Source organism: Galeopterus variegatus, unplaced genomic scaffold (genome assembly GCF_000696425.1).
Source record: "Galeopterus variegatus unplaced genomic scaffold, G_variegatus-3.0.2 Scaffold249, whole genome shotgun sequence".
In the NCBI taxonomy this organism is placed as follows: domain Eukaryota; kingdom Metazoa; phylum Chordata; class Mammalia; order Dermoptera; family Cynocephalidae; genus Galeopterus; species Galeopterus variegatus.
In genome coordinates this window covers 476,835-499,622 of record NW_007726360.1, presented here as the reverse complement: position 1 = coordinate 499,622, position 22,788 = coordinate 476,835, and the positions used below count along the sequence as shown (strand labels likewise).

Sequence of the window (22,788 nt, the reverse complement as noted above, 5' to 3'; positions counted from 1 at the left end):
GAAAAGGAGGGAATACTTCCAAACTCATTCTTTGAGGCCAGGGTTATTCTAATACCAAAACCCAAAAAAGATGACAACAAAAAAATACCAATATCCCTAATGAATATGGATGCAAATATCCTCAACAAAATACTAGCAAACAGAATCTAAAACACGTTAAAAGGATCATTCACCATGATCAACTGGGGTTCATCCCAGGATGGTTCAACATAAGCAAATCAATAAATATAATACATCATGTCAACAGAATGAAGGGGAAAAACCGTGATCATTTCAATAGATGCAGAAAAAGTATTTGATAAAATCCAACACCCCATCATGATAAAGACACTCAACAAATTAGGTATAGAGGACTGTATCTAAAAACAATAAAGGCCATGTATGACAAACTGACAGTTAATATCATACTGAATGGACAAAAATGGGAGACTTTTCCTCTAAGATCTGGAACAAGACAAAGATGCCCACTTTTCCTGCTCTTATTCAGCATAGTACTGGAAGTTCTAGACTGTGCAGTAAGGCAAGAGAAAGCAGTAAAAGGCAGGAAGTCAAACTATTCCTATTTGTTGATAACATGATTCTATACATAGAAAACTCTAAAGACTCTACCCCAGAATTGCTAGAACTGTAAACAAATTCAGTAAGGTGGCAGGATATAAAATCAACATATAAAAATCAGTAGTGTTCCTATACACCAATAACAAGATATCTGGAGAAGAAATCAAGTAAACCCCCAAAAATGAAATATCTAGGAGTATGTTTAACCAAGGAGGCAAAAGGTCTCTACAATAAAAATGATAAAATATTTGGTGAAAAAAATTGGAGAAGACACAAATAAATGGAAAGAGATTCTGTGTTTATGAGTTGGAATAAATAATATCACCAAAATATCCATATTACCCAAAGCTACAGATTGAATACAGTCCCTATCAAAGTGCCATTGACAGTGTTCACAAAGTAGAAAAAAACTGTCTTAAGGTTTGTATGATATCACAGAAGACTGTATAGCCAAAGCAGACTTGAAGAAAAAGAATAAAGCTGAAGGCATCACACTACCTGACCTCAAAATATACTATAAGGTGATAGTAACCAAAACAGCATGGTACTTACATAAAAACAATTAGACCAATGGAACAGAATAGAGAGCCCCAAACTCAAAATCCATGCATTTATAGCCAACTGACTTTTGACAGAAATGCCAAGAATATACAGTGGGGAAAGGACAGCCTCTTCAACAAATAGTGCTGGGACAACTGGGTATTCAAATGCCGAAGGATGAAATTAGACCCTTGTCTCTCACCATACACAAAATCAACTCAGAATAAAGATCTAAACTTAAGACCCAAAACTATGAAACCACTAGAAAAAAACATAGGAAAGACACTATATGAAATTGAATTGGGCAGCACAGGCAGCTAAAGCAAAAATACACAAATGGTACTACATCAAACTAAAAAGCTTCTGCATAGCAAAGGATACAATCAACACAAGTGAAGAGACAATCTATAGAATAGGAAAAAGTGTTTGCAAACTACACATCAGACAAGGGGCTAATATCCAGAATATATAAGGAACCCAAAACAACTCAACAGTAAAAGAACCAAATAACCCCATTCAAAATGAAGAAAGGACCTGAACTAGCATTTCCCAGAAAACATACAGATGGCCAACAGGCACATGAAAAAACGTTCAACATCAGTCATTTAAGTGTTTTTCACTCTTAATTTCCTTTTAGGTAAAATGATGGAATTGGATGAGGTGGTCTCTAAAGTCCTTTCTTAGTCTATATTTTGTAATTATGCCTCTTGTCTAATCTGTCTTTTCTGTGGAGGATGAGGATAAGTTTCTTCTGGAAAGAAAGAGAAGCAAATAGTGAAACTGAAATAGTACAACTGGTATTCTAGTTTGCTTCAGTTATGTCATATGGAATGTCCTAGACTTACATGTACAATTAACCTTAGTAACATGATATGGGCACATGTATTCTTAGTTCAGAGCAGTGAATTTATAAATAGTTGTCCCCAGAATTTAATTATGAGTTAGGTATTGCTTTTGGGATTGAAATGATAGAAATTATAGTTCAGTATTTTAACAAGTGTTTCTACTTCAATTTCTCTGACCAGTTTTTCTTAACCTCTTTTTGGGCTTTTCTTCCTTTTCCCTACCTTTATAAAAGAAATTTCTTTTCCTTCTATACATACTCTTTCTATTCAGTCTTATGTATTTCCCAGGTATCAGTCATACTCTTTGTGTGCTGAAGACCCCTACCCAGGCCTTCAGACCCAAATATCACCTGCCTCCTGGACATCTTATTTGGATGGCTTACAGGCATCATAAACTCAAAAGATGGGAAAACTGAATTTCAGAGATGTGATTTGCAAAATACATTAAGTTGTAAGTAGTGAAGCCAGGATAAAAATCTAGAAGTCAGATTCTAGAGCCTTTATTATTTTTCTTCTCAGTGAAAAAAATTTTTTAATAATTTTTTTTCCATTGTGAAACAATCTCAAACTTACAGAAAAGTTGGAGTATGTTTTAAAGAAGCATGTTTTTCCCTGAACCATTTGAGAGGAGTTTGCTACCCTATGTACGTGAATATTTGAGTGTTTATTAGAACAATCTATATAACCATGATGTATCCATCAACTCTGGGAAATTCACATTGGTACATTAACACATGTAACCTTACAACATTAATGAAATATTGATACATTACTACCATTTAATTCCATTCACGTTTTACCAGTTGTCCCAATTATGTGCTTTATAGGAAAAGGATTTAGTTTAGAATCTTATAGTACATTAATTGTCATGTCTGTGTATTCTACTGTAGTCTGCAGTAGTTCCTTGATCTTTTCCTGAACTGGAAATTTTGAAGATTATAGGCCAGTTAATTTCTAGAACATCCCTTTACTTGGATTTGTCTGATTTTAAATTTAGGTTATGCATCTTTCGTAGGAATATCACAGAAATGATGCCATGTTCTTATCACTGCATCCTATCAGGTGGTACACAATTTTGATTTGTCCCATTACTCATGGTCGATTACTTGATAAGGTGGTGTGTGTTGATATTCTCAACTGTAAACTTAACTCTTTTTTCCTTTGTGGTTAATTTTTTGTGGGGCAGAATTGTGAAATTAAGATTTATAGTTTTCTCTTTTTATTTAGTGTTTTACAGTCTTTAATTATCCTCATCTGTTTGTTCCAGATTTGGGCAGTCCCTACATACTACTTCTGTTTTCTTTTGACTGCTTCCAAAATTCTTTGGCTTTTTATTTTTTGTGGCACAGGAAGATGTTCCAGGTTCATCTTGTACTTTCCCTTTCTCCACCCAGGATTTAGCCATTTCTCTATGAGCCTTGTTGCCTTTTAGTAAAGAATGATATTTAGAAGTCAAGATCCAGGAGCTAGGTATGCCAGTTGATATTGGGGTGTCATTGCCCCCAGACCCATTTAGTAGACAGACTTAGGGTATCTGTGCATGTATGTATGCATACATATACATATATGTACATACATTTGTATATACACATTTTGCCTTTGTTTTGTGCTGCTATAACAGTACCACAGACTGGATAATTTATAAAGAACAGAAATTTATTTCTCACAGTTCTGGAGGCTGGAAGTCCAAGATCAAGGCACTGGCATCTGTGAGGGCCTTCTTGATGTGTTCTCACATGGCAGAAGGCCAAAAGACAAGGGATAAACTACCTCCATCAAACAGATTCATAAGGGTACCTAATCCCATTCATGAGGGAGGGCCCCTCATGACCTAATCATCTCTTAAAGGTCCCATCTCTTAATGCCATCACATTGGTCATTAAATTTCAACACCTGAATTTTGGAGGGGACACATTGAAACCAAAGCACATATATACCTTTTCATCTGTATTTATCCATTTATATTGAACAGCATGAATTCACATTAACACCTTCAGTCCCAATCCTACAACACAAGGTTTATTGTAGTTTCCTCCCTTTCCATATTTGCATCTTTCTTCCCTGGCAGTGAGAAACTGTCATAGTTATTACTTTAACTTCCAAGCTCTGCTGGCCTTACTACGTAATGGCTACCTTTATTAAGGGGCTTAATGTGTTGGATACTGTGCTAAGTTCTTTGCTTTCATTATTTAATTTCATCTTTCAACAACCATATGAAAGCTTTGCAGAAGTAAAAATGGAGTGTAAAGGAGATCATATAGTTTCCCTTTGCAACTAGTAAATGACAGAACTGGGATTGGAACCTTGGTCTGTGTGACTCAAATACCTGTGTTCTTCACCATTATACTATTTTCAGACTGTGCTACAGTAAGCACATCTCTTTACGATTAACTCCTAGAATGGGAATTGTTTGTTTATAGGGTATACACATATTATATTTTGATAAGCCATGATACATTACCCTCCAGTAGGTTGTACTAGTGTATACTTACCATCATTGAGAGTGTCCACTTTCCTGCAATCTCCCCAACACAGGATATTATCTGTTATTTTAGTTGTGTGTGGTTTTCTTTTTTAATCTGTATGAAAAACTCTTGGCCCTCTCCAGTCTGTACATACTGAAGCCTGTTTGATTAAATCAGTTTTCTTCTCAAAATTGTTTCATGGTTTTCCCTTTTTCTTAGAAAACTATCCAAATGTTTCAGCATAGCATTCAAGAAGACCCTTTATGATGTGGCCTCTGCTTATCTCTCCAGTCTCACCTCTTTCTATATGTCAGTCCTCACTCTGTGATCCAGCACACCACACCTGTTTCAGTTATCTAACCACATGCTTTCTCTTCTGTGTCATTGTACATACTGTTCCTTTTGTCTAGAACACTCTTTTTTCACGCCCACATTCTCTGTTCAATCACCCTTCTTTTCTTAGCCAAATCTAGCTTATTTTTTACTTCCCAGTTTAGATTCATTAGGAAACCTAACAAGATGCCTTTTCTATGTGGTTTATAAAATGGAAGTTTTTAAAATGTTATTTCAGAATACTTGGCCTTTATGTACAGAAAGAAAATGGTGGTTAAATACATTTTTTGTGTGTTTTTTATTTTGGTGTTTAAGAAATTAAAGGAAGTCTTGCGATATTAGCTGTATTCATGAAAATTGTTAACCAAATTAAAAATGTAATAAGTTTTTAAAATCTTATAGTTATATATGGCAAAGTACAATGTTGTTTAATTGTGTTTTTCTCTGTAAAGTACCTGCCAGCCTGTCTGGACTTGACCCCAAGGACATTGTGGTAGTACTGAATGAGGAGGGAGGCTATCATCAGATTGGACCAGCAGAGTATTGTACTGAGTCCTTCATTATGTCAGTGACCATAGCATTCGCCACCCAGTTGGAGCAGGTGAGACTTTCTCTGAGATTAGTGATTCACAAAGAATTTGAGACATTTTATTTTCTAAATCCTACCTCTTATGTATTAAAAGATTTGCAAGACTTCTTTACTTTTAAAAATTAGTTTGAAAAATATTATATTGTGTATGGGGTGAAACTAACTAGCTACTTAGTTTTTTCTTTTCAGCCTAGTCAAAGGCAATATAAGAAAGCATGTAGCAATAAACACACTTGCAAACATACTTTTCAGATGCAAATCAGTGACATAGGGCATTTTACTGTAAAGTTATAATAAAATGGAAGAATGAGTGTGGAGCAAGAAGACTAGACAGTGATAATCTTGGTTCCTTTCCTTACATTTTTTTGGGGGTGGCATGGGAGGTGGCTGAACAATAGAGGGATCCAAACCTGTGACTTTGGTGTTATAAGGCTATGCTCTAACCAATTGAGCAACCAGCCAGCCCTTTTCCTTGAATATTGAAAGTTAAGGGTAAAAAAGGAAAAATCATACTCTCTAAATTCTAGGATAATAAAAAAATGTTTAAAAGAATCTCTTTCCAGTGTGAGAATTATTTTAGAATTAAATGTACTATGGAAGATATATGGGTCATCTTTACTTTTTAACATTTGTATTGCTTTCTAGTCATGGAAGAAAGTAAATGAAAGTCTGCTCTAATTAAACTCCTCTGAAATAATCACTGTTAAGGGTAGTGTGTTTTTCTCTAGATATTCTACTCTCACGTAACAACAGCTGTGTACTAGGCACTGTTGCAGCATTGAATATGTATTATCTCTTAATCCTTCCAACATCCCTAAAAGAAATGGAGGCACAGAGTGATTAAGTAATTTTTGCAAGTTTTCACAGCAAATCGTTGATGGAACCAGGGTTGGGGTTGGGGTCTGCTCCAGAATTTGTGCTCTTAACAATTATAGGTGTATAGGTGTTCTCTTGATATATATATAAATATTCATGATGAAAATCTACTCAAACATAGATACATTTTGAAGCGTAGGATTAAAATAATAAGTTTATTGAATGTTATGTTTTTGGTACTGTGTTGTTATAATCTAAGTGGTTAGTACTTTTATTTTCACAAACTATGCAAACTATCCTGTAACTTATTTTAACCAATAGTATGTCTTAGATAACTTTCATGTCAATATATCATTATTTAGCAGCCATACTATATGATAGCTAACTATATTTAAGCAATCTCCTATTGATGAGTACATTAAATGTTTATAATTCATTGTTTAACAATGTTCTAGTGAACATTGTCTGTTAGAAGATATTTATATTTTGTAGGACAAGAATCCCATCTGTTAGTCTGATGTGGCCATGAAACTAGCAGCTCTGAGAAGTAACACTCCTAGTACAGAAGGCATTCTTTTGTAGCTGTTAATTCACAGGTCTCTAACTTTTGACAGAGTAACTAAAAACTTTTTTTAGCCGGTGTCCTAGACTAAGATGTTATGTCTTAAATAGCCTGGATTAAGATTTTTTCAAAACATTTCTCATTTGTAAAGTCAAGCCTTTGATGATGGAGTAAAGATAAGATGAAATAAAGTATATGAAAAAAAAGAAAAGCTCAGCTTAAAATATTTGACTCTTCTAAAAAGAATTTTCACGTATTTATTCATGGACCAGTTGAATGAAATGAAAACTTTAAACCAATGTAAGTCTATAAAAAGTCTTTTAGTCTCTTTTTGCTTTTCTAAGACAACTCTTTAAAAAATTAAACTAGTAATTTGGCAGAAATTTAGAAATTTTGAGTGGTTAATTTTAAGACTTCAGATAAAAAAATCAGCATTTCAGCAAATATTTTTGGAGTACAACAAACATACTTAGCATGTTTAGTGGTTTAGCGAGTAATACTCTTTTCTTTTTCCTTAAATATTTAGTTAATTCCGTGTACCATGAAACTTCCAGAAAGACAGCCTGAGTTTTTCTTTTACTATTCTTTACTGGGAAATGATGTTACAAATGAACCCTTCAGTGATTTGATGAACCCAAACTTTGAACCAGAGAGAGCGTCTGTTCGTATACGGAGCAGTATAGAAATTCTTCATTTTTACCTTGCTCTTCATTCTAAACTGCAGGTGAGTACTACAGCAAATTGTTTTTTACAGAAGGTGATTTTTTAAGCACTAGTGTAGTACCTAAGCTAAACTGTTTAGTTCAATAGTGGAGGTCATCTTTCTACCACATCTTTCGGTTTTTTGGTTATTATCCTGAGTCATGAAGTCATTGGCATTACAATTACTTCAGAATTTTAGGAGATAACACCTCCTTACCCGGTTATGGAGAAAAGAGGTATATCAGTTATCAGTGCTAATAAAAAATTGTACATAGATCTGTGGGTACAGGCAAGGTTTTATTATTGTTGATGGAGATGGTAGGTGTAGGCTCAGAGATCAAAGCAAAGAGATAAAGACAGCTTTCTAAAATCTGCCCTTGAGTGTTTTTTGTAAACTCTTTTTAAGTTGGACTGTCTTTAAAAGTGAACCTCACCTAGTGAAAATCACCCTTCTGTCTTTTACGACCATTGCTTTTGGTCATACTGAAATGGGATGATAGAATATAAGGTTAGACAGTCATTTATTTAAAGTAATATCTGTCATTAGACTTTGCTTGCATTCTGGCCAGGAGGTGTGAAGAGGTGTTAAGAAATTTTAGTGCAACTAAATTTTAGAGATGGATCTGCTAAACCCATGATATTTGGAAAACTGAAGACTATATAAAATGATGAAATGCAGGAAAAAGCAGTTTGAATTTTATTCCATATTAACATATCAGCCCTAACTAAAAGTGTTGACTTATTTATTAGTTTGTTTCTAATGGAGGACATTTAAGTCACAAAAATACTTTCTCTTCAGCCCATACAAATATCACGCCTAATAACATTAAGACTAAGTTGCAGGTCTTTCTTCACTCTGTCACTGCTGATCTTAGAGAGAAATATGTTTATATAGCGATTGCTTATTGTTCATATGAGTACTAAGTTTGCCAAGGCTTCAATATATAGTAAGGGAAAAGGATAGTTATATAACCCGGAACAGTCTATTTTTTTTTATAGCTGTCAAAAAGTGGTAATGTTGAACTTTTGATTAGCTATCAGTGATTACCAGTACATTTTATTCCAGAGGTATTCTTCTACCTCTTAAGCACTCTGTTTTATATACAAAGTCTGAAGAGCAAGAAAAAAGAGAAATGGTGTTTTATGGGTGAATAAAACAAAATTATTTGGGGTTTTTAAATTCCAAGTCTGGAATGATCCACTGACTTATTTTTTAAAACTGACTAAATTATTGTTAAAATGGAGATAGAAAAGATGTTTGAGGTATTTGTTTTCTATTTAAATTCATGCTTTTGTTATTTTATTATACAATTTGCATATGTAAAGTAGCATAGTGAAACATTAATCATAGCTGACCAAAGAGAGAAAGGGATGATAACATGATTATACAGTGCTAAAAGAAGGAATGAAAAAGAGGTAATAGCTGTCACTGAATTATTAGTAAACTTTGTGTTTTATCACGTTTTAACAATCGTGTGAGAATTCGTTAGTCACTGTAGATCAATGAGGTAACCTGCATTATACTTTCCTTCTGTGAATCATTTTTTTTTTTTGTCCTTTTTGAGACCGGCCGCACCGCGCTCAGCCAGTGAGCGCTGCGAGTGTACCGGTCATCCCTATATAGGATCCGAACCCATGGCGGGAGCGCTGCTGCGCTCCCAGCGCCGCACTCTCCCGAGAGCGCCACGGGCTCGGCCCCTGTGAATCATTTTATAACTTTTTGTTAAGTTTACAGTATTTAGGAGAGAGGAGAAAGCATAAAGCTCTGTTTTAATTTTCCCTTTTATATTAGATCCATCTGTGCTGTGGTGATCAGTCACTTGGAAGTACGGAAATACCTTTAACCGGATTACTGAAAAAGGGCAGTACAGAAATCAACCAGCGCCCAGTCACAGTTGAGGGTGCTTTTACCCTTGACCCTCCAAACCGAGCCAAACAAAAGCTTGCACCTATTCCTGTGGAGCTAGCCCCAACTGTGGGAGTGTCTGTTGTTCTGCAGAGAGAAGGCATAGACTCCCAGGCAAGTAGTGGTCTTCCTTTCATTCCACCAGCTTCTCCAGTGTCACTCATGGTTATTCACAAAGGTTATTACCTGGCATAAGAATATATTTATTATTCTTAATTAGTGGTCTATATTCCCTGATATCTTCTTTCTGAAAAGCCCTTTCTGAAAGGTGCTGTGGCTTCCACTATTCCAATTTATAGGTGACTGTACCCAGAGCCCTCTTAGCCTTTGGGACAGTTTTCTCATTTGGTGGAAACCATTTTCCCCAACCCCCAATTCATAGTCAAAGACTATGGCAAAAAAAGAACTCCAGGAAATGAGAACATTTTTGGACCGAGTTTCTGGGAATCTTCATTAATGGTACCTTTTTGGTTGACACAACCTGAGCTTAAATAAAATTCTTGGTTCATTAGTGTTTTGTAGTCCTCGTCCTCTCTGTATGCAGTTTTTACAACAAATAGGCATGTATTTGAATGTTTGTATCTGTGAGACACAATAAACTTTTAACATGTTGTTTTTTTAAAGAATTGATAATTTATATAGATTGTGAATTGAAGACAGAAAGACTGAAGTGAATATTTAAAAGATATATATGCATATATTTTTAGAGGGGAGTGGAGTAAAGGAGAGAAAGAAAATCACACTAGATATCTGTTTTTTCTTTTTAGGGATATAGTCGTTCATTGTACTGCCTTGGTAGGAATAACCATTTTCAGGGACCACCTATGCCTGACTTCTTTTTTTGAATATCCCTTCTTACCCATTAGGATACATTTTGGTGCTCAGCTCTGGATATCATATTTCCTTCCTGTTCATCTTCCTTTTTCTGGTCCTAGATGCTATAAGGCAATTTGCAAATTATGAAGAAATATAGACTAGGAATATCCAAACTGGGAGAGGAAGCTTATTTTTTTTTAAAAAAATCACCAAGTTTTTTGCTTAATTGTGAAGGAAAGTTCTTTGCAAATTGTACTTTATTTAAAAATTGTTTTTAGTCTTTAATTGAATTAAAGACCCAGAATGAACATGAACCAGAGCATTCAAAGAAGAGGGTTTTAACCCCCATAAAGGAGAAGACACTTACTGGGCCCGAATCACCAAGCGTGTCCCCTGTTCCACCTCACAACCAGTCACCTCCTACAAAAGATGATGCAACAGGAAGTGAAGTAGAAAGCTTACAGTATGATAAGGACGCAAAACCAAATCCAAAGGGTAAGATGTTCTTTTTACAGACCTTTTAGGTATTGGGTTTTGTAGCCATCAAATAAATGACTGAGAGCTTTTATGAGTTGTAGGTAAAAATTATGGAGTTTTTTTAAGAAGCATAATGTGTGGCGATATAAAAAATTTCAATTTAAAGTTATTTCAGTCTAACTTTATAATAGATTTGCTGAATTAAGGTAAGATAATTTTTTATTTTCCACTTTCACACTGGTATTTCACGAGGGTACTTCAAAAAGTTCATGGAAAGATTTGTATTATCTTTCACTTCTGTTTTTCCACAAGTTTTTTGAAGTACCCTCATAGCCTACTCAAAAGAAATTAAAGAATATGGTTCTTTCAAATAGATTTTTAAACTGTTCCACTCTTGAATATCTTGAATTCATTAGTTTAGAGAAAAGAGCTATTAACTGCCTCTTAAACACATAATAATCTTTTTTGATCCTAAAGTTAAGAGAGTGTCTAAGAATGCATGTTTACCTAGTTTTATAAAATTCTTATATTCGTTGCATAAGGGTCTCTGGTTATAGCTAGTGATAGAAGTAATTAGTGGTGGATGAGGATTTAGAAGTCTTGGGTGCAAATTATATCTGTCACTGAGTAGCTGTACAACTTGGGCCACTCACTGAATATCTCTGGTCTGTAATAGGGTTGGACTAGATATCTCTGTCTTCATGTTTTAGCTTTTTGTAAGACTATTTTATATGTGCCTAAAATAACCAAAACTGCTTTTTAAAAAGTGATGTCATTATATCTCAATAAGTCTCAAATACAACCCTTCAAATACTGAGTTATGTGCAGCTACCTCTTGGAAATGTTAGTGCCTGCTAGGCTGTAGTCATACATTCTATTGGTTCTGTATGTTTTTATGTTTTGCAGTGTGTTGAGAGTAGCTCTTTCTCTATGTAATTCTAGAATGGGAATTAAAGTGTAGGTAATTTTGGGCAAGCCATCTTTAAAATGTTTATGCCTCACTTTATATGTTCATTAAAAAAAAATAGTCTTGAAAGTAATTGAGACAATAGCTTTAAACTATCTGAACAACTTAAAAAAACTGTTAGCTAGTGGATTTTTTTTTTTTTTTTAAATTTTATGTTTATTTTAGCCAATGCTTCTGTACCTGCTTCACTGGCCCAGCCAGTGACTACATCCAATGCTTCAGAAACAGCTTCAGGAAAGAAGATTGCTGTTCCAGCAACATCACATCATTTTTGCTTTTCAATAGACTTAAGGAGTATACATGCCTTGGACATTGGTTTTCCAATTAACTGTATATTAAGGTATGATTCGATTTTGTTTCAAAGTATTATTTTCTGAGGAGAAATTCCTTTTCTCTGGGGAGTTGCAGAGAGAGAAATGTCACCAAAGAAGTTATAACTTTTGTTAAATCAGTTGACTAGAAGTTTGTAAGACTATATCTTAATGACTTTGAACTTACACCAGGGTAGCATTGGTGGCATGAGACATACCGACAGTCTTACCTATTCTGGTTTAATCATTGTAGGTATTTACAATAATTTATTAATGCTGTAATTTAATATACCGTGGCTCTTGAACTCTAAAGGTGCTGTTTTGTTGTTTTTTTTCTGGAAAAAGATGCTACATGTCAAAATAATAGTACAGTATTTCTATAAAACTTTTCTATAAAACTATTATAATGGGAAGTTATATTCCTTATATTTACATTTTATAGCTGTGAATCTAAACATCATACTTAATGAGCTGTAAGTGGAATTTATCCACATCGTTCAACTTAAAGAATTGTAATATATATATATATATATATCAGTTAGTTAAGTGGCTTTACACCATCATTTTTTAATAGTATTACATTTTCGTAGGCTTTTGTGGCTAAGATATAAATTAAATGTAATACAATAATGTGTTTAGTTTGGAATATTTAGCTTTTTCTTTTCATAAATTTCTTTAGAGCAAATGTTAGCCTTTGAAATAAAGTTGTTGGTCTTTCTATGATTAAAGTGAGAAAATCTGGCCTCTTGGGTTGCCTCTGTCAGTCTCAGCAACTACACATTGCTTCCTCTGTCATTTGAGGTGTACCTGGTTTTCAAGTGCATAAATCAGCTCGTGCTTGCATCTGATTTTCAATTTTTTGATTCCTTATCAAGTTTCTAAAATCCTTCATGCTTTGATTTGAATAATGGACAGAATCAAAGAGGCCCAGCACTGAGTGTGATTGTGAATCCATAGAATGAAAGTCTTTCCATCTCAGCTTAAGTTCTATAGTTTACTTCATGTTGAGAATTATTACTGAATGCTGAGATGCTGAGAATCATTACTAAAATGTTGTTTTTATTTGAAAATTGAGTACTTAAAGTTTTCTCTTGCAGACATAGCTGTTCTCAAAGGGTTTGTATAACAACTCAAAATTGCTTTGAGAAATGAATTATTACTTATTCTCTACTTCAGTTTTTGTCTTTTAACTGAGATCTCTCTTCTGCTGCTACTAGAGATTCTGATCTTAGGATACCTCGAGAGGATATTGGCCAGAAGCATAGAAACATAGGGACAATTTAAAATTAGATGCTGTGAGGGGGAATCCTTGTACAGGGCCACTTAGAAAGCACTAATATTAGTTTTTGTGTTTACTTCATGACATAAGAACCATTTGTTTAATCATTAAGTGCCTGTGTTATACCAACAACATGCCTGGTATTAGGAGTCCATGAGCCACTTAAACAAAGAGCTGAACTTAGTAAGAAAGACAGATTCAGAAATAAGTTAATGTATGAGGCAGAATAGTATTTCATCTGGCAAAGAAAGGGGGAAATAATATTCTAAATGTAGAAAATAAACAGTTACACTCTACTTAGAATTCACTCAACTACTGATTCTATCTTTGAATCATTTTAAGGCATTTTTTGAAGTGCTGGTGGCCATTTAACTTTTTCTCAGTTTGGTGAATTTTATGTTATGCTCTGCACTGGTATGAAATTGTAGAATTGTAGAATTGTATAATGGAATTTGTGAGGTAACACTGGTAGTTGAAAAATTTAATCTGTAGGACTTTCTTTGATTTTTTTTTTCTTTTAATCACTAGATCCATAATGGGTTGATAGGAAGTAGAAATTGTAGGGCATGAACTTCCTCTGAAATGACTTGATTTCAGTGGATATATAATCACATAGGAATTAGGTAAAGGCACAGGATTCTTCTTGTGGGAAAAGCAATTTTTATTAATAGGGTGCAAATTTTAGTTTTTGTGTATGAATAACAAGATACAGGATGAAATTTAAGTGACCATTATAATATCTTTATATTTGGCTTTAAATACAAAGTATTTAAAGCAGTAGTCAGGCATTCTTCCATTTAATCTTGTGTGGTTTTTGTGATGAAAGGAAAAAATAGTGTTATGTCACTCTTTGATTTATCCATAATGCTGTATGTACATTTGATTTGCTTTCATCTTGATTCTCTGTTCAAAGACAGATTACCACGAATGCATCCTTTTGGAGTTGACTAAGGGCTTTTTAGCCTATAAAAGATCAGGACACTATTTTATAGAGGAAACTAGGTTTAGAAATTAAATTTAGCAAACATTTCTTGAGTGTTTACTGTATGGAAGAAACTGCTTGTTTGTTCCTAAGAGTGCAAAGATGAAAAAGACAGGACGCATGCCTTCAAGGTGCCCTCAAATAAATGGCAGCTTGGTATTTCTACCATTTTTCTATTTAAAAAATTCTATTTACTCATAATATTCATATTACACTTTTTTAAAAAGTAGATTTTAAATCTCATCTGTAAACTAACTTTGTTTTTCTTAAATTCTAGGTACTCATATCCATTTTTTGGAAGTGCAGCTCCTATTATGACAAATCCTCCTGTAGAGATTAGGAAAAACATGGAAGTTTTTCTTCCTCAATCTTACTGTGCATTTGATTTTGCAACTATGCCTCATCAGCTGCAGGATACCTTCTTACGGTAATGTGTATATGGTATTAATTATTTTCTTAAGTCAACTCTTGACAATTTGTGTCTTATTAAAAGGGAATCCCACAGCAGTTTATATGTTTGAGAATCAAAAAAATATATACTAATAATGCCTATGTCATTTGTGTTTCTGCTACAATTTTACATGGTTTATTATAAAGGCTGTTTTAAATTTTTCATGCCTTATTTACCTGAGTTTAGATATTTGAACTTTGTTAAAATAATTTATGAATAGTGAGAGAGCTTTAAAAAGTGGTCTTGCCTTTTTCTAATATATTATATGAAGATAAATAATTATTTTTTATTGTTGATTCACAGAATGACTATATTCTATTATTTGCTTTGTCTATTTTTTGTTTTTAATCTGTAAAACAGAGGTATTAATCCTACTATCTGAAATGGATTTGTGAAGAAAAATGAGCTCTCTGAAACATCTTTTACTTTCTCAGAGTATCACAATTTAAGTTTGTATATTATTTTAAAAGGAAGAATGAGGGGTAACTAAAAATTATCTAACCATTTGTGTGATTAATAGTGTGAAGGGTTTTCTTTATTGAGCAGAAAGAGGTATGGAAAATATAATGTACTTCATATCTGTTACCTATGGAATTGGGCATTTAATCTAACAATTGTGTTAGATGACATTCCAGGTGACAAAAACATCTTTGGCAACATTAAAGGAATTCAAAGATTTTTGGTTCAGAGTTGATAGGTGTGAATACATGTTTCTCTCTTCCTTAGGATTCCATTGCTGGTTGAATTATGGCACAAAGATAAAATGAGTAAAGATTTACTTCTGGGAATTGCGAGAATCCAGCTTTCTAATATCTTGTCTTCAGAAAAAACTCGCTTTTTAGGTTCTAATGGTGAACAGTGTTGGCGCCAAACTTACAGTGAAAATGTGCCTGTTATAGCAGCACAAGGGTAATGCATTTCACAGAGTTGGTCTTTGCTTTGCTTTTTATTCATGTAATAATTCTGATTAGCCACGACCTTTTCTTTTTATATTCTCTTTATTCTGATCTTTGTTCTTCGACCTGTGGGGCTATATCCCAGTTTGCTCTTTAGCTTTTCATACCCATTTTCCTTCACATAAGTAAAGAATCTTTGCTACTACAGTAAGTGTTAAGTATTTTCCCTCCCCTCTTTTTAGCTTGACAATTTTAAGTTTAGGACCTGTTTTTTTTTTTTTTTATTTTGTGATTCAAGGTTAAATTTATAATTATTTTTACATTATTTTGCATTGGGAATGGCTGTGACTATTTTACTACTTGAAAAATATTTTAACTTCTGCCTCAAATGTAAAGTCTGAGAATGTTACAAACATTCAGCAGTCAGAGGCAGTTTTTAAAGTACTTTTTTGCCTTGAACCTGATTGCTACAGTGAAAAACTTGAGTTTTTCACATATTTTAAATGAAGTTATTGAATTATCTTTTAAAAATTAACAATAAATTGGGCCGGCCCGTGGCTCACTGGGGAGAGTGCGGTACTGATAACACCAAGGCCCCGGGTTCGGATCCCATATAGGGATGGCTGTTTCGCTCACTGGCTGAGCGTGATGCTGACAACACCAAGTCAAGGGTTAAGATCCCCTTACCGGTCATCTTTAAAAAAAAAAAAAATTAACAATAAAAATTTAAATTTGTCTTCTCATTATGTATCATATACTTTTATTTCTAAGACATAGTCAGACTGTAGAAGGAAGTCAGTAAGGCTAAGTAAAAATCTGAGATCTAAAAATATTATTGAAATTTATTCCCTTACTCTTCCCCATCCATGGCCACTTCCAGAGACTGAAGGATTTCATGAAACTTGGAAGTTTTACTTCTATTCACTTGGAAGATCTGGGAGCAGGTGTCTTAGAGAATCAAATATTTGGTTAACAGAAAATTCTTTTTGTTTCAACTCCTGCTATTGAAAAATCTCTCTTAAAAATTGGCATTCTTTTCTGACGTCTTAAGCAGGATATAATTTAGTCATTAATAATTGAAGCTATCTCATATGAATATTAATTTTTATTGCCCTGCTGTGTAAACAGAGAAGTTTTAGGAGATTTACCTAAGTGAGAACTTCAGATGTGCTCAGGAATTTCTCTCAGATATAGTAGTGCTTCTACTGGTGCTTTATTCATTTCTTCTAAAATCTGTGAGATTAGGAGAAGAAAATGTAAAACTTAGTTAAGAGTCCTAATTATGTGAGATTTATTCATTAAAGTTTTGTTTGACCAGAATATATTTGATTTAGAAAAAAAAACCATGTTTTTTTGTTGCTAAGATTTTATTTTTATCTAATATTTTGTCTTGTTTTTATTTATTTAATGATTAATGCCTCATGCAGTACTATGATACAGAAAGGTGCTACTTATGATCAAAACAATATAATTATCAAAACAACATAATTATCCTACTTCTAGGAATTATCCCAAGGCAATTCTTATATCCTGTAAAAGATTTATGTATGAGTACGTTCATCCCAGGAAAAGCAGACAAAAAGAATTCCTAATAACCTATATAATCAAGAGTTTGGAGAATTAAGTATATTTTACTACATAAATTCAATAGTATATTTTACAGACAGTAAAAACTAAATTTTTGAGTTAATTTTTTATGATTGAGAAAATGCTCCTGATGTATATAATAGGACAAAATTGTATGATGGTAAAATGTGCATGCATGCACATGTATCTACATATAAATTAAACAGAGAGGAAGGAAATAAACTGACTAATTACCTGTGTACAGTAAGATTTTAAATTTCACCTTTATGCTTTTAAGTTTTTACAAAAAATGTACAGCTATTATAAGTCATTTTGTAATAAATGTAGGTACGTACTTAGGGTGTTTGTGATGATCAGATAAAATTGTGTATGGAAGGTCATGGAGCCTATAGAAGCTGCTGCAGTTTGAGTAGCAAGAGTGTCAGGTGCAAGAAATATTGATTACTCCTCAGTGCCTAAGCACTGTGGAAATAAAATAAAAATAAAAAATAAAAAGCGTTTTCATGAATTTTAAGATATTTTTTATTTGTAGGTCAAATAACAGGATTGCAGATCTTTCTTACACAGTGACTCTAGAAGATTATGGACTAGTAAAAATGCGTGAGATTTTTGTCTCTGATTCATTTCAGGTAAATGTAATTGAATGTTATCAAATTATTCTTTAAAAGGGAAGGGGTCTAATGTGTGTATGTGTATGAGTTATAAGTGTGTTTGTTTAATTGAGCTTTTTTATTCATAACTTAGGGTTTATCTGCTGTACAACAAAAGCCATCTTCTCTTCCTCCAGCACCTTGTCCTTCAGAAATCCAGACAGAGCCTCGTGAAACCTTAGAATACAAGGCAGCACTTGAGCTAGAAATGTGGAAGGAGATGCAAGAAGACATTTTTGAAAATCAGGTTACTTTTTAAATGTTACTTTAAAAGTCTATTTTTGTCTACTTAGTGTATTTTTTCTTCTCCATAGCAGAGTTTCTATGTTCCGTGGGCACCCTATCTAGTTTCTTTGAAAGTCAACAATGCCTTACTTTTAAAGAAAAATTGAGAATGAAAAAGAACTTGAAATATGACAGCTTGGCAGAAGCCACTCAGAAGAATTCCCTAAATTTTGTCCATGATTGTTGGGCAAAATTAGGAATGAAAGTTACTCTTTTAATTTCAGGCCCTCATTCAGTTTACCCTCCTGGAGTGGCATCATCAGTCTCCAAACAAGAGAGTTAGAATATAGAACTCACTATTAGCTTTATACTCTCCTGAATTGTACTCATATAGGTATTAATTCCCTCAGGCATCCTTTATTATTATTTTTTTAAAATAAAATAGAATGCCTGGGGCCGGCTCGTGGCTCACTCGGGAGAGTGCGGTGCTGATAACACCAAGGCCCCGGGTTCAGATTCCATATAGGGATGGCCAGTTCGCTCACTGGCTGAGCGTGGTGCTGACAACACCAAGTCAAGGGTTAAGATCCCTTTACCGGTCATCTTTAAAAAAATAAAAATAAAAAATAGAATGCCTGAAGAAATTATTAAGTGAAATAAGCCAGGTACAGAAAGAGAAATACCGCACATTCTCACTTATATGTGGGAGCTAATAGAAATAAATAAAGAATATACAAACATATAAATGGAGGGGAAAAAAAAGACACAACAATCACAATAGTTTCTTGAACTTGTTAAGAGTTGCAATGTTGATGGAGGGGGTGGGTAGAGGAAGGGACGAAAAGAAGGAATTAGTAAAGGAACATGAAAATCAACTACATTGTATATTGATAAATTAAAAATTAAATAAAAATAAATAAAATTGTCATCTGCAAAAAAAAAAAAAAAAAAAAATGTTTTATTTTCAAAAAAAAAAAAAAAAAAAAATGTTTTATTTTCAAAAAAAAAAAAAAAAAAAAATTTGTTTTTTTGAAAAAAAAAAAAAAAAAAAAAAAAGCCTGGAGACTGGTCCCCAACAATGTGAATGTACTTAATGCTGTTGACCCGTATACTTAGAAATGGTTAAAGTGGTAAATTTTATGTTTCACCACAACTGAAAATTAAAGAGAGGACTCATATCCTATAAACATAAATTTGAAAAAGAAAACTTAATAAAAGCTTACACAACAACAACAAAAAAAAAGAAAAGAAAAACGTAGTGATCGGTATTAGTTCTTTAACTGAAAACAACTGATTTATTTGAAATTTGTGGGGTTTTGTGTGTGTGTGACTTTTTTTTTCTTCCTTTCTTAGCTAAAGCAGAAAGAACTGGCTCATATGCAAGCTCTTGCTGAGGAATGGAAGAAAAGGGACCGTGAGAGAGAATCAATAGTAAAGAAAAAGGTAGTAACTTGTGTAAAAATTGAGGGAGGGGAGGAAGAATATTAATGGTAGTATCTTGTATATGCATTAAAAAAAATCTCTGGAAGGAATAACAAACTAATTATAGTGGTTATATAGTGGCATGGAAGAAATGAATGCATGGGTTAGGGTAGGAGGGAGGCCTTTCACTGTAAGGTGTTTTGTACATTTTGGATTTTGAAACATGCAAATATATTACCTATTCAAAAATATGTACTTGTAAATATAAAAAATGAATACTCTAGAGAAAAAGTCTACCTTCGGATGAAAATGAAAATAGCACATTTCAGTATATATAAAAATTACATTATACTATTCAAGTTAATAAAAAGCCTCAAAAACTTTTAAGCTATTTTTAAGAATTAAATTATGAAATAAATCACATCTTTAAAAATGATAACATGAGACCATCCATTCTTATTCTGGAAAGCAGAAATGCTATATTTATCCATTTATACTCAAGTTATTGAATAAAACAGCCCTGACAGATTGTCTTCAGATATTCCAGTTTTAGGACTTTAAATATACTCTCATTAGTGGTGGTTAATTGGTATTCAGCCTCAGATGTGCGGGGGCTGCCAGTCTCCAGTGCTCACTGTCTTTGCATCTCCCTCCAGTCAACAAATTTTAGTTGCCTCAGCCTCTCCAGCCTGTTTTCTCAACTCAGCAAGATTGCTAGGCTCTGGTTGTGTTCCCCTTCCTCAAGCCACAGTCTGGAAACCATGTCCAGGCAGTAAGCTAGAGTTAGTGTAGGGCTTGCCTCATTTATTTCCTGTCTCTTAAGGATCATAGTCCTGTGCTGCCTATTGCCCAGTATCTGAAAACAGTTGTTTCATGTATGTTTGTTCAATTCATGTTTATAGAGGAGGGCAGTTTGTCTTTTACAGGTGGAAGCAGAAGTCCCCCTGGCCTTTGACTTTAAAATAACTATTTCAGCTTTGTCTAACTTAATTTTCAACCATTAAAAACTTGAATAACCAGGGATATTTTTTAAAAAGCTAAAAGAAAAAAATAACGAGACTACTTCAAAGCCTCTATTCTTAAGAAATGTTCAGATAATAACCAAAATTTTAATAACTAGATAATTAGCCTGCACATGTATTTAAACATACAAGTTGTGCTATTACTTACAAGTAAGCTTTATATTAAGTAATATTTACACATTACATATTAATTGAATCTGAGGGAGGTGGAAAATATTTTAATTTTTTGCATATTATATATTGAATCTTGCACATTATGTATTAATTGAATCTGAGGAGGGTGGAAAATATTCAAATTCTTTGAATCTTTCATTTATCCTTTAAGACAAGTTGAGTTTATCCTGGAATCATTTTTTTTTTTCTCATGCTGTTAAAGAAGAGTTTTTCATTGTTGAAGCTTGCAAAATGCAAATCACAGCAAAGTTTTAAAAGTTAATAAAATTACTGAATTACTAGAACTGTGGCAAATCCAACTTGTGCTATAATTGAATTTTCTGATGTGGAAAAAAAACTCATCAAGTAATTTTTGGCTTATTGTCATTTTGGTAGTAATGATCTTTTCAGTTAAAATTTTTAATTGGTTTCCATGTGTACATCTTCTGTCACTTCAGCTTGAACTTATGGGATCCACACTAGTTAATAACTCCAGTCAGAAAACACAATATGATGTTGGCCTAATAAGTGATGGAGCTGTTTATTTGAATTAGTCATATTGTAAAGGTAGATTTGAGTTATAGTATTTTTTTATGCCCATTATGTATGGGCCTTTTATGTTAATTTATTTTTATTTTATTCACTTGAAGTTTTTTAAAACAACGTATAACTTCTTTCATACTTTGAAAGTTTACAGGAAGGAGTACCCACACACACACATATGTGCACACACACACACATACGTGCACACACACACACACCTGGTTTCTGTTCTGCCCTCTGGGGCAGCTGAGATAATGTTTATTCTGTCTTCCATATGACTGCCCATCAGGTAGCTGAAGATAGCTATCATGTACCCACAAAGAAGGAAGACATCAGTTCTACATAAGGGAGCATGAGGAAGTGTTTCACAGATAAGATCATGCTCTCACTTTGGGGAAGATTAGTAGATATTGTCATTTGGACCCAAAGGGCATTCAAACATAGAAAGCCACTTGAGCAAAGGCAGAGAAGTTTGAAATAGTCTATAAAGAAAATTGTATGTAGTTTGATGTGGGTAGAGGGAGGGAAGGTCATGTCTCAAGAAATAAGATAAGGAGGAGCTGATTGGCCAGAGTGTGAACAATCTTTGAATTCCATTATAAGTTTAGACTAGATCCTGTAAACTTTTTCAGCCGTGGTTCCCTGAGAGACATTAACAAATAGTGTGACTAGGATCCTTAAATAACAAATGTAATTTTAGACTAAGTTAATAGACATGGGTTGTCCTAGTCTTTAGCAGTACACAGACTTTGGTCTCTGAGCTAGTAAGATCACGTTTGAGTATCATATTTTGGAAAGGATTTAATCTCGGACCTAGATTAAATCCAAGATATTAGAGGATGTGGAAATCATAATATGTGAATAATATTTGAAACTTGTGTTTATCTTGGGGAAGAAAAAAAGACTAGGAGGAGACATGATGGCCATCACCATGACCAGTGTCAAAATGTGAAGATACATTTTTTTCCTCTCTGTCCAAGGGTAGAAATAGGATTAAAGGGTGGACTTCTAAGGAACATCAAACCAGAGCTTTACTGGCAGTAGGAAAGAGAAGTGTAGAATTGGGTCTGTGACCTGGAGACTAATTGAAGAGGGTAGAAAAATTAGTTCAGGAAGTCCTAATAAAAATGATCAGTCTAAATTGAAAGATAGAAACCAGGAAAGTCCTGCATCCAGTACAGGCTGTGCAGGTAGGCCTTATTCTGAATAGGACTCATTTCCTTAAAGACAGAGCAGACCAGGACTTTAGGCCTGAAGAATTGGGGTAGTAGGCTAGGGACCCAAGGAGGCACTTGATTACTGGAACTGGAGTAAAAGGTCAGACCTGAACTGATAAGAGTGCTGACTTGTAATTGACTAGCTGATCTAACAACAGGATTAGTTCCAAGGAAAAAGAGTATAAGTGAATGAGAGGGCTTCAAAGGGATACTGGAACATTGAGTAAGGCAGATTTTAAGGAGCACAAGATTTTACTAGCAGTCTGATTGCCCAGTAGGAGAATGGGCTTCCTCGGGAGACTGAATATCATCACTAGAGATATCTAAGCAGAAGCTAGATGGGCTTCCTTCCCCAGAGTATAGTAGAAAGAATTCCTGCTTTGAATTGGTGGGTATAATTTGTGACTTTTCTATTGTCAGATCCTCTGTTCCAGTGAAATGATAGGTATTTTAAAATTTGTGTGTGTTTTGAAT

At 33.8% G+C, this 22,788-nt stretch overlaps 1 protein-coding gene across 1 annotated transcript in view; it reads left to right on the top strand.

Annotated features, from left to right (window-relative positions):
- CEP120 (centrosomal protein 120kDa) overlaps positions 1–22,788 on the top strand; it is an 88,814-nt gene that overhangs the window by 35,049 nt on the left and 30,977 nt on the right. The window contains exons 6-15 of the mRNA XM_008566519.1: positions 5,194–5,342; positions 7,235–7,432; positions 9,203–9,430; positions 10,411–10,627; positions 11,742–11,916; positions 14,426–14,575; positions 15,326–15,508; positions 17,615–17,711; positions 17,827–17,979; positions 19,311–19,400. Coding sequence (XP_008564741.1) covers positions 5,194–5,342; positions 7,235–7,432; positions 9,203–9,430; positions 10,411–10,627; positions 11,742–11,916; positions 14,426–14,575; positions 15,326–15,508; positions 17,615–17,711; positions 17,827–17,979; positions 19,311–19,400 — 1,640 coding nt within the window. The remainder of the gene's footprint in view (positions 1–5,193; positions 5,343–7,234; positions 7,433–9,202; positions 9,431–10,410; positions 10,628–11,741; positions 11,917–14,425; positions 14,576–15,325; positions 15,509–17,614; positions 17,712–17,826; positions 17,980–19,310; positions 19,401–22,788) is intronic.